At 48.0% G+C, this 13,507-nt stretch overlaps 1 protein-coding gene across 1 annotated transcript in view; it reads left to right on the top strand.

The window, feature by feature from the left end:
• LOC149348090 (uncharacterized) overlaps positions 1-13,507 on the top strand; it is a 292,673-nt gene that overhangs the window by 78,025 nt on the left and 201,141 nt on the right. The window contains exons 20-26 of the mRNA XM_089541683.1: positions 2,876-2,971; positions 3,790-3,885; positions 4,524-4,619; positions 4,792-4,887; positions 9,409-9,504; positions 11,639-11,734; positions 11,924-12,019. Of these exons, the coding sequence (XP_089397809.1) occupies positions 2,876-2,971; positions 3,790-3,885; positions 4,524-4,619; positions 4,792-4,887; positions 9,409-9,504; positions 11,639-11,734; positions 11,924-12,019 (672 nt within the window). The remainder of the gene's footprint in view (positions 1-2,875; positions 2,972-3,789; positions 3,886-4,523; positions 4,620-4,791; positions 4,888-9,408; positions 9,505-11,638; positions 11,735-11,923; positions 12,020-13,507) is intronic.

Raw genomic sequence — 13,507 nt, 5'->3', positions numbered from 1 at the left:
GATTTTACAACAACAGAAGGCTTGCGCACCTGGTTGCTTGTCTGGTGTACCGGCTCGGTGTTCCGGCGAATCCCTCTCTGCTGGTGACCGGCGCTCTCCGCTCGAACGGCGATGTCGTAAGCTTTGCTGAATGTGAGGTCCTTCTCAGCGAACAGGCGCTGCTGCAGTGACTCGTCACTCAGTCCGCACACAAATCTGTCGCGTAACATCACGTCCAAGGGAAGCATGGTGGTGTTAGCAGAAGAAGCTGCGTCTCCCTCCTGCCCGGTAGCTGTTGTCGACAGCGTTCCAAAATTGCAGTCGGCAGCGAGCTTCTTGAGCGCGGCTACGTAGGCGCTCACAGTTTCTCCTCCCAGTTGATCTCGTCGTTGGAAGCGAGCCCGGCTGTAGACCTCGGATGGCCTTGGGTCGTAGTGCTTTTGCAGCGCTTTTACGATGTCGTCGTAAGACACTGCCGCTGGTGTGCTTGGCTGAATAAGGGCGCAGACAGTATCGTAGGTCTGCTCCCCGCACAGCGTCAGCAGGTTGGCCCTCTTCAAGGCTGGGTCTGTGATGTTGTTAGCTTCAAAGTAGAACTGAAGGCGTCCAACCCACGATGACCACGATGAGCCGTTGAATTCTGGTATCTGATTTGGAAACCCTCGCGTAGCCATGGCTTGTCAATAGCGTTGCGTAGCGCGGGTCGAATCCACTTTCTCGTCGCCACTGTCGTGTCCGGTCGCTGTGTTGAATGCAGCGAAAGACGCACACGGTACTTTTAGACTTCGTTTATTTAGAGCCGATGAGGGTGCGACCAGCGTCGACCGAGGCAGGAGCCGAACTGGCCGCCCGAAGAAAGGAGGGAGTGGAGAAGCGTCCACGGGAGGGAGTGGCTTCCCAGAACAGGAGGAGGGTGCGGGGGCGCACCGTGGGGGGGCATCTGGTGACAGCGTGCGACGAGGGGCAAGCGGTCGTTAGGAGGAGGATTGAGTGGTCGTTAGGAGGAGGATGCGAACTGTCGTTAGGAGGGGAATGCGAGTGGTCGTTAGGAGGGGGCGCACACACACAAAAGCAACAAAGGGACACAACAGAAATCAATTAATTAAACTAATTAAATCGATGAGTCTCCATCGATGAGACGAGTTGGGCCCCTAGCTCTCCTCTTGTCGTGACGTCACGCACCGTAGCGGCGCCGGAGCGAAGGATGAGCCTCCATCGATGAGACGAGTTGGGCCCCCAGCTCTCCTCTTGTCGTGACGTCACGCGGTCACGTGGTAGCGCGCCGCAGCTGCGCCGGAGCGAAGGATGAACCTCCATCGATGGCAGAAAAGTGCAAGCAGTATTGCTTTCGCAATAAAAAGGCGCAGATTGCGCGGGAAAGGGTCTCACGCCACGGAGTGCCGAGGAACCCGCTGCCCTTACCCGTGAGTCATGCGACGGTCATGGTCAGCCTCCTGTCCTTGCTTTTTTTTCCGAATTCAACGATCTTCCGGCGCGTAGTGCCTTTTATTTTGCGCTGACACTAATAAACAATTTCTTACCAGCTCTGCCTATATCGCCCGAACCCTTCGCGGGTTGGAGGACACGGGTTGCGTACAAGTGACGCCTGTGTGTGACTGGCGCGGAGACTTGTCTTCCCCCCCAGCTGCGCACAGTGTGACCCCCACAATGCAGATAACGTTGTGCTAATGATACTCTCGCTTCCACGAGACGAACGCTCAGTCAGTTGATATAATGCTCGGGGTGACCGACGACAGTTGAGCGGAGCTTATCGTGATTCCTTTTCCGCTCAGAACAGCGAGCCATTCACGAAGAATCGCAAAGGACGTCTGCGGTCATACTTACTGCGCAGTTATTCGACGAACGGGGCATAATCTGAGAGCACGCCGTATCGTTTGACGAGCAATGCGCGTGGAGATTTTCACTCCAATGTGGTGTCGAATTGAAGACAGACTGCGGCTGCTATTTGCATGCTTTTCTAACGGAGCTTACATGTACGCTCTACGACGGCGCATATCGAAGGAAGAACGCAGCGCAGCCTCGTTCCCCTTATAAAAATGGTCTATAGACAGTCTATAGACATCTTATTGACTCTATTGACTTCGTGTAGATGTTGCTTTTTGTCTATTCATAGTCTATAAACTATCTATAGACAAAAGTCTATTCAAAATGTATGGCCATAAATCTATATATTGTCTATAGACTGTCTATGGCATTTGTATTGCCTGTAGACTGTTCTCTAGGACTTGTCTATAGACAGTCTATAAACTTGATAGACAGAGGTCTATAGATACTCTATAGACTGTCTAAAGTTTCTTTTGGAAGGGTTGTTGTGCCGCATGAGACCGCTCTCAATAGCATCGCGTCATTTTTTGCACGCCTGAGAAGCCTGGTTCTACTGTGCGCATCCATTGCAATGAGACGCTGCCGTATGCCATGGGGCGGAGAGTGTCTTCAGGGCCTTGCACCTTGCCACCTGGCTGCCAGAGCTTAGTAAAGCGAAGAGGCCCAACAGAAAAGATGGCGTCACGTGATAGCGTACGATTATAGGTTTAGAACAACACATTTTTTTTCTCTCCTCTCTTCTACTTTCCTTGCCCGCCGGTTTCATACCTATTTAAAAGAGTGGATTACGCAGGCGTAGGTTACTTCTTTCCTACTGGAGTGTGATACTAGAGGTTATGAGAACCAAATGCCTACGCACTATATCGGATCTTGAGCACGCGGAAAGTGGAGAGGGAGTACCGCTTGCCACACGGCCACCGGGAAACAGTAATGGTAATGCATACTTAGCAGCATGAAGCTCATTGATCGTCTCCGACCTTTTTTTCGCAGTCGCTATTTCTTCACGAACTCTACCTCAGGTAACCACAGTGGTCGTGTCGTCTCTTGACAGATCCAACGCGAAAAGACTGTAATCACAAAGAGAAGCAAGAGTGCAAGTCCTTTGGGAAAGTATGCGACTTTACCACCGGGGCGCCTTTGTGTGTTGGTAAGAAACTCTCCTCAGCACCTTAACGAACAACTTCCGTTTCCTTTTGCTGACACAGCACAGCCAACGTTGAAATGAAAGCCACCACTTTGTTTCGCTGGACAGGTGCGCTTTTGACTGTTGCGTCTATGCGTGGTTTTTGCCCGCCGCGGTGGCTCAGTGGTTTTGGCGTTTGGCTGCTTATCTTAATAAGGTCTCGAGTTCAATCCCGATCGTCACGCCCGTATTTGAATGTAGTCAAAAACAAAAGCCGCCGAGAGCTGTGCGACATCAGGCCGCGTCATAGACCCCAGCTGATATAAAGATACGGACCGCTCCATTACGGCATCTCTCATAGCCTGTGTGCCATTTCTGGACTGAAACCCCAGAATTCATAACGTTTACAATTCTATTATTTTTTATGCCTGTGCATCGAATGTTTGCACCAGTCGGTGCACAGAAATTATCAGCTACTGTCAGTCCGGAAGATGTTTATCCGGGTAGGCTTGCGATGTACTTAATGTGTAAAGAAGAGAAGGCGGGCTCTTGAAAGCCCACCATACCTTGTCCAATGATGTAAAGTAGGCCACGCACATTGAAAGCCCAGAAATGGTATGGGTACGGTAAAGCTATCCATGTATTTCTTAGAGAACTGGGAGAAAGGTGGCTCACGTGTGGAAAGTCCACTTCGAAGGACCACTGCTTCGAGAACACGTCCCACTTCTGTATTTGTTATTAAACGCGGTCAATAATGACAGGCTGATTTTTGGGTCCCGTTTTTCTATCGAAACAGCAATCTCATTCTCATATTCTATTTCTGCTTTTTCAACTTTCCACAGACAAAAAGCACGATACCTGCGATGAACATGAAATAAGCGCGTGCAGTAAACATGGAAAGGATTGCGACAAGGACGCTGGCGCCGCTCGATGCTCTGGTAAGTGATTTTTACTTCTTTATTTTTTTTAACCATACTGGAGACCCCAACCAGGAGGAGCATTAGAGCAGAAAGGTCCGGAGGCGCAAATGAAGGCCTGCATTAACAGGTCGTTTCTGCATGGCCACGCTCAATTACTGGCTTGTTCGCTTTACCCCACCAGCCATCCCTGAGGTCGCTCTTCACCCGGTCGGTAGTTTTCCATGCAGACCGCGCCGACATAGTGGCGTCAGTCATTTTAAAGGAGAGAGAGAAAAATGGCCACTATCTTCTTAAAGTTCCAGGAATTTCGGTGCGTCAACGATGGGCTTGACTGGGTTAGTTCCGGCAGGAGCTGGTCATCACGGACCGTGGGGGCGCAAACGAAAAGGTGCGGAGGAGAGCGTGCAAGAGTTACTGGCGTACCGGTGACGCTTCGACGATGAGTTCATCGCTTGAGACCAGGCGAAAAGTGCGCGCTATGCGCTGCATTGTCACCAAAGGTGGTTGCCAGCAATCGTCTCTATTCCGACGGACCTGCTCTGCCCTAAACACCTTGACGATTCTGTTTAACGCTTTAAACACCTTTTTTTCTTTAATAAGAGTAACAATGTACAGTTTTAGTGATAATTCATTACGTCTTTTGTTTCGTCCAACAGACAAACGGCGCAAGGAATGCAATGAAGAAGAGAAGAACGCATGTGTGTTCATCGGCAAGAAATGCGATTTCAGCGCTGGGTCTGCCACATGTCTTGGTAAGAAGGCGTCCGTGAACACCACCATGTTCAATGATTTCCTGTCGCCTCTAAAGCCGCTTAGGCAATACAAAGGAAATTACGGTCACAGTCGCAAACTCTGTCAGAGCACGAACGAAAGATGCCGCATTTTGCTTTTTCTACGTTTAATTCTCTCTTTTCCTCCCGACAGATGATAAGCGCAAGAACTGTAACAAAGAAGAGATAAAGTTGTGCAAGGACATCGGAAAAGAATGCGATTTTACTGGCGGGGCTCCCCTGTGTACCGGTAAAAACGCTTTCTAGACAATTTTCTGTCGCTGCTTTCTGCATTTCTTAGCGAAAATGCTGCGAGGACTTTGGAATGAGGCACTGGCAGAGCTGGGTTGAGTGGCCCGTAGCGTTCAAAGCGAATCTCAATAAATGCATGTTCTTACATTTGGTCAGCTGGAAGAAAAGAAAGCCGAGAAAGCTAAAGAGCTTAAAGAGCTTTGGAGCAGGGCAAAACGACGCCACGCGGGGCCGCAAGCTTAGCTTTACCAGCGGTCTTAGCGCTGCGGCTTCACTAAGTAGGAGATAAAAGTGATCCTTATTCCTGATGCGTCGCGTATGTATACTATGACAGTCGAACTATTGAGGGCGCTAGAACAGTTACAGCGCTCTTTGAAAAGACGTTGGGAAATGCAGAGGGGACCAATATAATCCAGATGTTTGCAGTTTTAAGGCTTTGGAATCTTATAGCTAAACTGGAAGAACCGAACTAAATGGGATTGATAAAAAAAATTGGCAGAGGCTTAGCTTGGTTGAGCCCGGAAATTGCGAAAGCAATGTGAGCTGCTTTCTCCTTCTGTTTCGCTGTAGACGGCATGGCTGCATACAGTAGGAAACCTCCGCCGTAACTACCGCCGCTCTACACGGACGGCACCGAGATCAAGAGATGTTGAACGCCTTCGCCTGGCTGCATAATATGCACGCCGTTTAGCTAAACATTGTTCCTGCTCTTCATCCGTTTCTTCCGCACGCCGCCGCTTCTTAGCTGCAGCATATCGTTGCAGCTTCACCTTATAGTAGGGGTGTGCGAATATTCGAAATTTTCGAATATAATTCGAATACTTTATTTCTAGTATTCATATTCGATTCGAAATCCAAGTATTCGTGTTCTTTCAAATATTCGACCCGACGCGAATATTCGTACCCAGCGGAATATTCTATTGCGAGCACCGGCGTTCATTTCGATTCGCAAGTCCTATCAACAGATTCATAACAATATGGCGGCGGCCAGAGCAATGCGTAACGTTGGGCCATGCAGTAGCTGACTACGCTGGTGAGCTTCTTTGTGGCTATACCTGCGAAGCTGGTATAGTCAGAGCTGTGCACGAAATACCTCGCAATACGTGCCAGTTCAGTGCCAAGTGAGAGGGCATTTTTGTGGCTGGAGAAGTCGCTTTAGCTAGAAGGGAACTAACTACTTCTGCCTGACCATGTGGAGCGGCCGGTTTTCCTTCACGACAACCTTTTATGGTCATCCCAGCAACGGGCTTTTGTGCTTATGGCAAGCTAGCCTTAATCAATGCTGTGTACTAGCCATCTTCTCTGATATTTCCACTCTTCTAAGAATAATGTTTGAGACTTTGATACTTTTTGTGCAGCCACACACATCTTTTGTGTTCATTTCATCACTGTTAGTTGAACTGTGATGTTCTTGGGGTGCTCAAATAATGTTTTGTAGTGGTTAAATGCGTCTCTCCTTGATTATTCGATATTCGATTCGATATTCGGAACCAAGTATTCGTATTAGATTCGTATTCGAAAAATTTTATATTCGCACACCCCTACCTTATACACGTCATCCGACATATCGTAGAGGATTCGCTGGGAGGATCGCGACGAGCCGAGTTGGGGGGGCCGCTTTTCCACAGCTGGCATGACGTCACGTACAGCGAGCGCCTCTCGCGGCAGCGGCGCGCAGCTGCGGCATGGAGGATTCGCTGGGACGATCGCGACGAGCCGAGTTGGGGGGGGGGGGGGGGGGCGCTTTTCCACAGCTGGTATGACGTCACACACAGGTCCCGCTAAAGGTCAATGGTGGATTCTCCGGGACGACGGCCAAGAGCGGAAACCTCGAGCAGTATTGCTTTCGCAATAAAATGCGGTCCTTGTTATTTCGGGGCATGTCTGATGAGTTGCAGGCTAGGGTTATCGTGTGCAGTCACCACTTGCGGGCGCACACATTCGCTCTTAACGCGAGCTAAGATACTCCCCGGCCGCAGCTGTCCAGCTGCCACGCTGAAAGAGATAGTGCTGGGTTGATAGTTATGCGCAATTAATCAAAAACCATGATTGTTTCAGCCTAACCCAAGAGGTCGTGTATTGAAATAGGCTGTAATACCCGGTAGAATTTCCTGTCTGTTCGATGCAAAAGGAGGTGTATCCTGAGCGAGCTTTTGGTGGCCTCTGGTGGAATGGCAAACACCCACAGCAGGGTGCCTTGCGCATGCAAACATCAGGAACAGATACCGAGGCATCTAGGATTGACGTTGGTGAAATTTTGTGCTGAAGTAAAAAATTTTGAAAATTATAACTAACAAAGCAATCTCTCCGACGCAGTTCTGTAATTATGAAGGTCGCACACTGGTTTTAGAGAATGTACCCTGGAACCGGAATATAAAGTGGAAGCCCTACTCGAGTGAGGGTAATATCCAGATAAACTCTTTGCAGCGAATCAAACCACCAGCAGGAGAGGAGAAAGTGATCAAGTGATTCAATTTCGCCGCATGACTCACAAAGGTTTGACAAAGAGAACCTCGATCGCCACAAATAAAGATTTAATCGTGGCATTCTGCACAGCAAGAGGGTCATGGAAACCCCGTATTGTCTTGAACTGCATCAGCGAAGACTACAAGGGAATGCCAAATGCTGAAAATCCGCTGTAGCAAGGAAAGGCTTATGACTCAAGGAGTTTAGTTGCACAAAACGTTCAAATCGGTCTATTCTCAAATGCTCAGCGTTTGGAATTAATGACGCCACACGTCCGCAAAGGGTGGACTTTGCTGAAAATTCAGCCTTCTCATTAGCATCAGTGACGTAATGACCGGGTATCCAGTGAAAACGCACTTCTTTAATGTGATGGCTCGACGGCTCGAGGAGGAGGAGGATGAATAAACTTCATTAGGCGTGGTTTGTCATCTTTAAGATACTTCGCCCCAGGTGGCCTCCATGAAGGGCCGACCTCGAGGATCCAATCAGCGATGTTCGATTGTACTTCTATAATTTCGTTGCATATAATCTTTTCCCAGCTGCCAGCTGAGTGATAAGGCAGGAACCTTCTGGGCAGAGGATTTCCCTCGCATCCTCAGAGAATATGGTCGTCATCTGCAAGAATGTTTTTGTCACAAATCTGGCAGAAAGGATTAAATTCACTTTTTCTAATTAAGGTGAATAAACCTCAATCGTGCTTTAAGCTACGTGGCGGTGGTGACATGTGTGCGCTGCATGCGTTGGCATTGACAACGTTGTGCCAGAAACGCTGCGGTTAAGCCATAGGCGGTCGGCGTTCATTGTGGTAATTCGCGTTGGCGCTGACAACGTTTTACACTCCGATCGCTTTAAGGAAAGAAAGTGCTCATAACTGGCTCCCTGGGTCAGTGTGACCCCTGAATCGCGCTTATAGGCACGTGGGGTTAAGGTGGCAGTTTGGGCTTGTTGGTAACAATTGTGGGGTGATGAGAGAGAGATGTGGGCTGCATGCGTTAGCACTGAAAACTGCCACCTGCCAATGTGGCAGGGTGAATGGGGACTTTAATGTAGATATAAAGACAAACAGGAATTTCTTACCACTTATGCGGGAGAACATCCCGTTCCTCTCGCTCGTAACGCCTCCCATGGTTGTGACAACCTCGCCAAATACTTCCATACACCTCGTCTTTGAGAACCAGGCATTGGTGCAGCAAGTCGAGTATATATCCATCTATTTCTCCGACCACAAAGCTTCCTTCATGACAAGCAAGAACTGTTAGTGGAGTGTTTCTTGAAGAAGGAATATGTTTGAAAAATTAGCAAGTTGTCTGTAATTGTACATGTCTTGCTCGAATTCTTTGCCTCATTCTAACGAAAAGCTGAAACAGCTGATGAGCTGCGCTCAAATTTCGCCTTCCGAAGTAACGTAATCGTCGGGAAATTGTTTGTACTTCGTGTTTTCATCTTCTGTTGGGCTACAGTGTTCTTCAAGACTATGAACCAACAATCCCGCAAAGCCACACTACTTTCTACTGCTTCTGACGAGGTATTGCGAACGGTTGCAAATACGTCCCAACAGGGTGGTTCTTGACCTTGGCGCCAGAAGCCGTTCACTATTTCGACGTGCAAAAACTCTCAGGAAGATTGCTTGTTGAAGATTGCACTTTTCAAGCTCTGCACACGAAAACAGCCCTGTCAATGTAAGAACTAAGCAAAGGCTTCGTGAGGTCTCTTGGTGGTCTCGGATGGACAAATAAGTTATAAGACGCTGTCGCAATTGTCAGACACTTGATAAACATGCTAAGCTTGGAATGGACAATGTGGGGACTCTTCAGTGGGCCCCTTCTAACTTCAGATACATAATAACGCCGAGTGACTACCTGTCCAAGTGGCGTTTGCTCCAGCAGACTACTATTGATGTGCACGCTTCTTGATTACGTGCCTCGATGTGAACGCTCCTTGAGGAGAGAGTTCCTTGAAAATTTTGTCTTATTACGCGCAAAAAAACTGTTAGGTTGCAGTAATTTTCCGACAAACGTGCCTCAGCTAGCGATTTTTTTTCTCCTGACCACAGATACAAAACCCACAGATTGCAGTGAAAAGGACAAGGAAAAGTGCAGAGCAAGGGGAATGGAATGCGACTTCAGTAGTCGGGCACATCGCTGCATTGGTAAGGCAAAGCCGCTTTGATAAATATTTTGTTAGGGCTGGTCGAATGAAACGACAGTCACTTATAATTAGTTGCGCGCCACCGTCGTCATCTGTCTCACCTGCTTGAGTCAGTCAGAGAGAGACAGAAAAGGAGCGCATCCGCACAATGTACTTATACTATTTCCAGTGCGACTTGATGGTGACAGCATCTCATCCCTCTGCCCCAGTGCAGGGTAGCCACCCTTCTGGTTAACATCCCTGCCTTCGCTTTTTATCTCTCTTGCTCTGTCACGGCGACATACAGCGACTAGAAATGATGATTTATCCCGATTATTCACGAGGTTACGTCGAATAGAAGGCAAACGGCTCTTACATCGATCTCCGTGCGGCTCATATGTGGCAAGTGCGGAGTCTGAACCCCAGACCCACGGGGTCACCTCTAGCTTACTGTGGAGTACAAGTTTTCTCCTGACCCGGTGCTCAGCTTTTTTGGGAACAATTGTTTGAGAGATTGGGTCTGTCACCCTTCCACGTCCAGACAAGTTATTAATGGCGCTCGTTGGCACAGCTGCCCTAGCATCGTTGTAATAAAATCGCAATATTCATCATGGTTCATTGATGTACAGTCAGCTTCAATCAGCCACGTCTAACCTGTGGCAGTAAAATTCTGAACCCTATCTCCTCGCCTAACTGTCTAGCACGTACAGTGGCGCTCATATCTATTAGGAATTTCCACTGTTGCCCTTAAAGAGCGTCCGTTCTTTTTTCCTTCGTAATACGCGTCATACCGATGTTCAAACCCTCTGTTTGGTTTCCAGCAGTACATCACTAACTCTAGCTTGTCCCCTAACACGGTAACACGGGTTGATTGCAATATCTTGGTTTCAGTAATCACGGTCGGTCTATGGGAGGGGTCTGAAATGGTATATTGCTATGCAGGCCTCACTGAGAAAAATTCGTTCCCGGGGGCCAGAAACCGGAAAATAAAAAAGAAGGGATGGAGTCACTAACAATGGCGTTTTTTTTTTTCTTGGGGAGGTGGGAGGGGGGGGGGGGTGAGGTGAAGAGCGTCGATCTTGCAGCGTGTTATATCAAAGAAACTATGAAGATAATTGCCCCTGTCGAAAAGAGGCTTTACTTTTTATTCGCAAGAATTACCCTTCATTTCTAAGCATGCTGCTTGGTTAAGGGTTTTACAACGCCTAGCAGCGACGAGGGATGCAATATCTGGCGTTAGGTTTTGCACAGAGACGATTAATTCGCATGGTCATGGTGGCTCTGAGGTGGTCGTCTGTCCATATTTGTTCACTTGCAGTAAAGAGAAGAGGTGCTCGCACAATTATGTGTTCCCGGATGTGGCAATGGTTCTTGTCGCCTGATGCAGCAGGGTTGGAAAAATTGTCTTATCTAAAAAAGTGTAAAACTTCGGGACAAGTACATCATCAAACTTCTGTTGTAATGCGGTGCTTGCTTGAAGCTCAAAAAACTCCATTTGTAAGTCTTGCTCAACATCGTCGACTCACACCACGAAGGGCACTGAGAAAATTTTGAACTGTTTGGAGAAGCTGCGGATGTCTTGAAACCCAGTTTTGAATTCTTGGTCAAGATTGATTGCGTAGCAAATCTGCGAAAACACCTAAAGACTCTTGGGCATTGTTTTCTATAGCGACTTCAGATTTGAAAGTGGTCCTGCTTATGCACTTTTATCTGGCACTGCCAAAATTTTAATTTGGCCCGAAATGCATGAATTTTCTTGTTCATTGTCGCTTTGAGTTTTTGTTTCCGCTGAAGCTTTACGTTCAAGCAACATCTCATCTCGCTCGCGAGGGGGTTTAAGAGAGATGGTTGTTCGGCATCTTCCTGCTTGTACACTCTTGAAGGCAGCTGACGTCCGTTTGAAGCTTAAGGAATCCCAGCCTCCTCTCCTCTCCGCAAAGGAACACTACTGTCTGCGGCCTCAACTTTTCGGCCGATTTTAGTTGGGCAATTCTCGTGGTGACGCTGACTCGTGAAGCTGGCTCAAGCTTTCAGAATAGAAGATGAAACTTGAAGGGCCGGCTAGCCGCAGGCTGTAGCTCTGCAGGCCATAGCTCTGCGGGCCGCGTGTTTGAGATCTCTGCTCTGCAGTAACGTTGATACTTTTCTGCTGGTAGACCACGACCGCAAGGACTGCAATCAAAAAGAGAAGGAGATATGCAAAGCACACGGACAAGAATGCGACTTCACCGCCGGGAGCGCACTGTGCATCGGTAAGCACTTTCGCTCTATTTGATGTACAGCGCGTCAACAGTGAGCACAAATTAGTCAAAGGAGAGCTAATAAAAATGCAGAACACGTTGTCCAATCTTAGTTATACTGTCGTTGAATATGCTTATAGAACATTTTTGGCAGGCGTTAATCGTTTTCAGTCGCTAATTCTTTTGCAATCCTCCCGACAGATCCGAATCGAACGAGCTGCAATGAAGAAGAGAAAAAAGCATGCGCACAATTAGGACGTGACTGCGACTTTAGCTCCCGTGCTCCTCTTTGCACCGGTAAGAAGGTTAAGTGAAGCAAGATGTAAAAATCAACAAAAATATTTTTCTGTTCTCAGATCCAGCCACTAATAAAGTTTAGGCGGCTATGATGAACACATAAAAGAAGCTGTGATTAAAGTTGCTGCCGGTGCAGAAATCGAAAGCGTATAGAACGAGCTGTCATTGGTGCGCCTCGGTAAGGTAATGTCTCGCAGTAATGTCAGCCTTTGATTCCTTGCCTGAGTGGCGAATCCACCTGTGGCGTAGGGACGATTTACCAAGGACACAAGCAAAAACAAAAATGTATTGTGAGCTTCTGCACTCCGACATACGTGCGTGAGAGCAGTGTGTCACGAAACCTTTGCACACGTAGGCTGTTACAACTATCAGTCAGTGTTTTCATTGCTTTCCGCTAAGAATCAAATGGCGGTGTCAGATTTCTTTCATTCAACAATCGCGTTCTTAGCCTCGTTTCATTCACCGTTTCTCGAGTTGAAGGCCGGAAGTGGACCGTCTACCAAGTTAGTTAACTACTGAGTGCAGCTTTACATGCTTGCGCTATAACAGCGGTTACAAAGCAAAGCCTCATGTAAGTAACCGGAATAACTTCTAACTTCTAACGCCCACCGAACCATGACTCAATTCTCGTGGCTGTACGTTTGTTGCAGTGCTGGTGTTACTGGCGGAGAACACGCTTAATGCAAAAGCACGGAAGAAAAAGACGACTTCAAATTGGTGTTAAGAAACGCAATGATAGTTACGGCAATAATTCCGTAATAATCTTTAGTAGATCTCAATTACCAGCAGAAGCAGAGCGAGTATACTGCTGCTTACTTCGGGACGTCTGTAACGATTCGTTAGAAACAAGACATCGACATGGAATGCAGTAATCGGCCCTGCGAAAAAATACCCCGCACGCCATTCCGGAAAACATTTCACCGAAGAATTGTTTTTCGGTTATCTCGATCGCTTTAGGATTCACTGCTGATAGCTTGGGCTGCTGCTGTTTTGCTCCTCTCTTTCTCTCTCTGAATGACAGACACGTAGCAGGAATCATTGGCAGTAACTGAGATTCCTTCTGTCTCCACTGCATCAACAGGGGTGGCCGAGTATGACGACGACCATGTCTTGTTTCTGTTCTATTAACTTGCTCTTTTCATTTCTAAGCTCTCACTGAAGAGGTGAAGCACGCGCAACGCCTGTACTATCTACAGTAATTTTTCTTGTGCAGTTCTTCAGATAAAGTTAAGAATTACAGGTTTATGGTTTATGGGGGTTTAACGTCCCAAAGTGACCGAGGCTCTCAGGGACGCCGTAGTGACGGACTCCGGAAATTTCGACCACCTGGGGTTCTTTAACGTGCACTGACATCGCACGGTACACGGGCCTCTACAATTTCGCCTCCATCTAAATTCGGCCACCGCGGCCGGGATCGAACCCACGTCTTTCGGGCCAGCAGCCGAGCGCTGTAACCACTGAGCCACCACGACGGGGCAGTTAAGAATT

This window comes from Amblyomma mixtum, chromosome 4 (assembly GCF_055824585.1).
Source record: "Amblyomma mixtum isolate Tamu chromosome 4, ASM5582458v1, whole genome shotgun sequence".
In the NCBI taxonomy this organism is placed as follows: domain Eukaryota; kingdom Metazoa; phylum Arthropoda; class Arachnida; order Ixodida; family Ixodidae; genus Amblyomma; species Amblyomma mixtum.
This window is presented reverse-complemented; position numbering and strand designations above follow the sequence as displayed.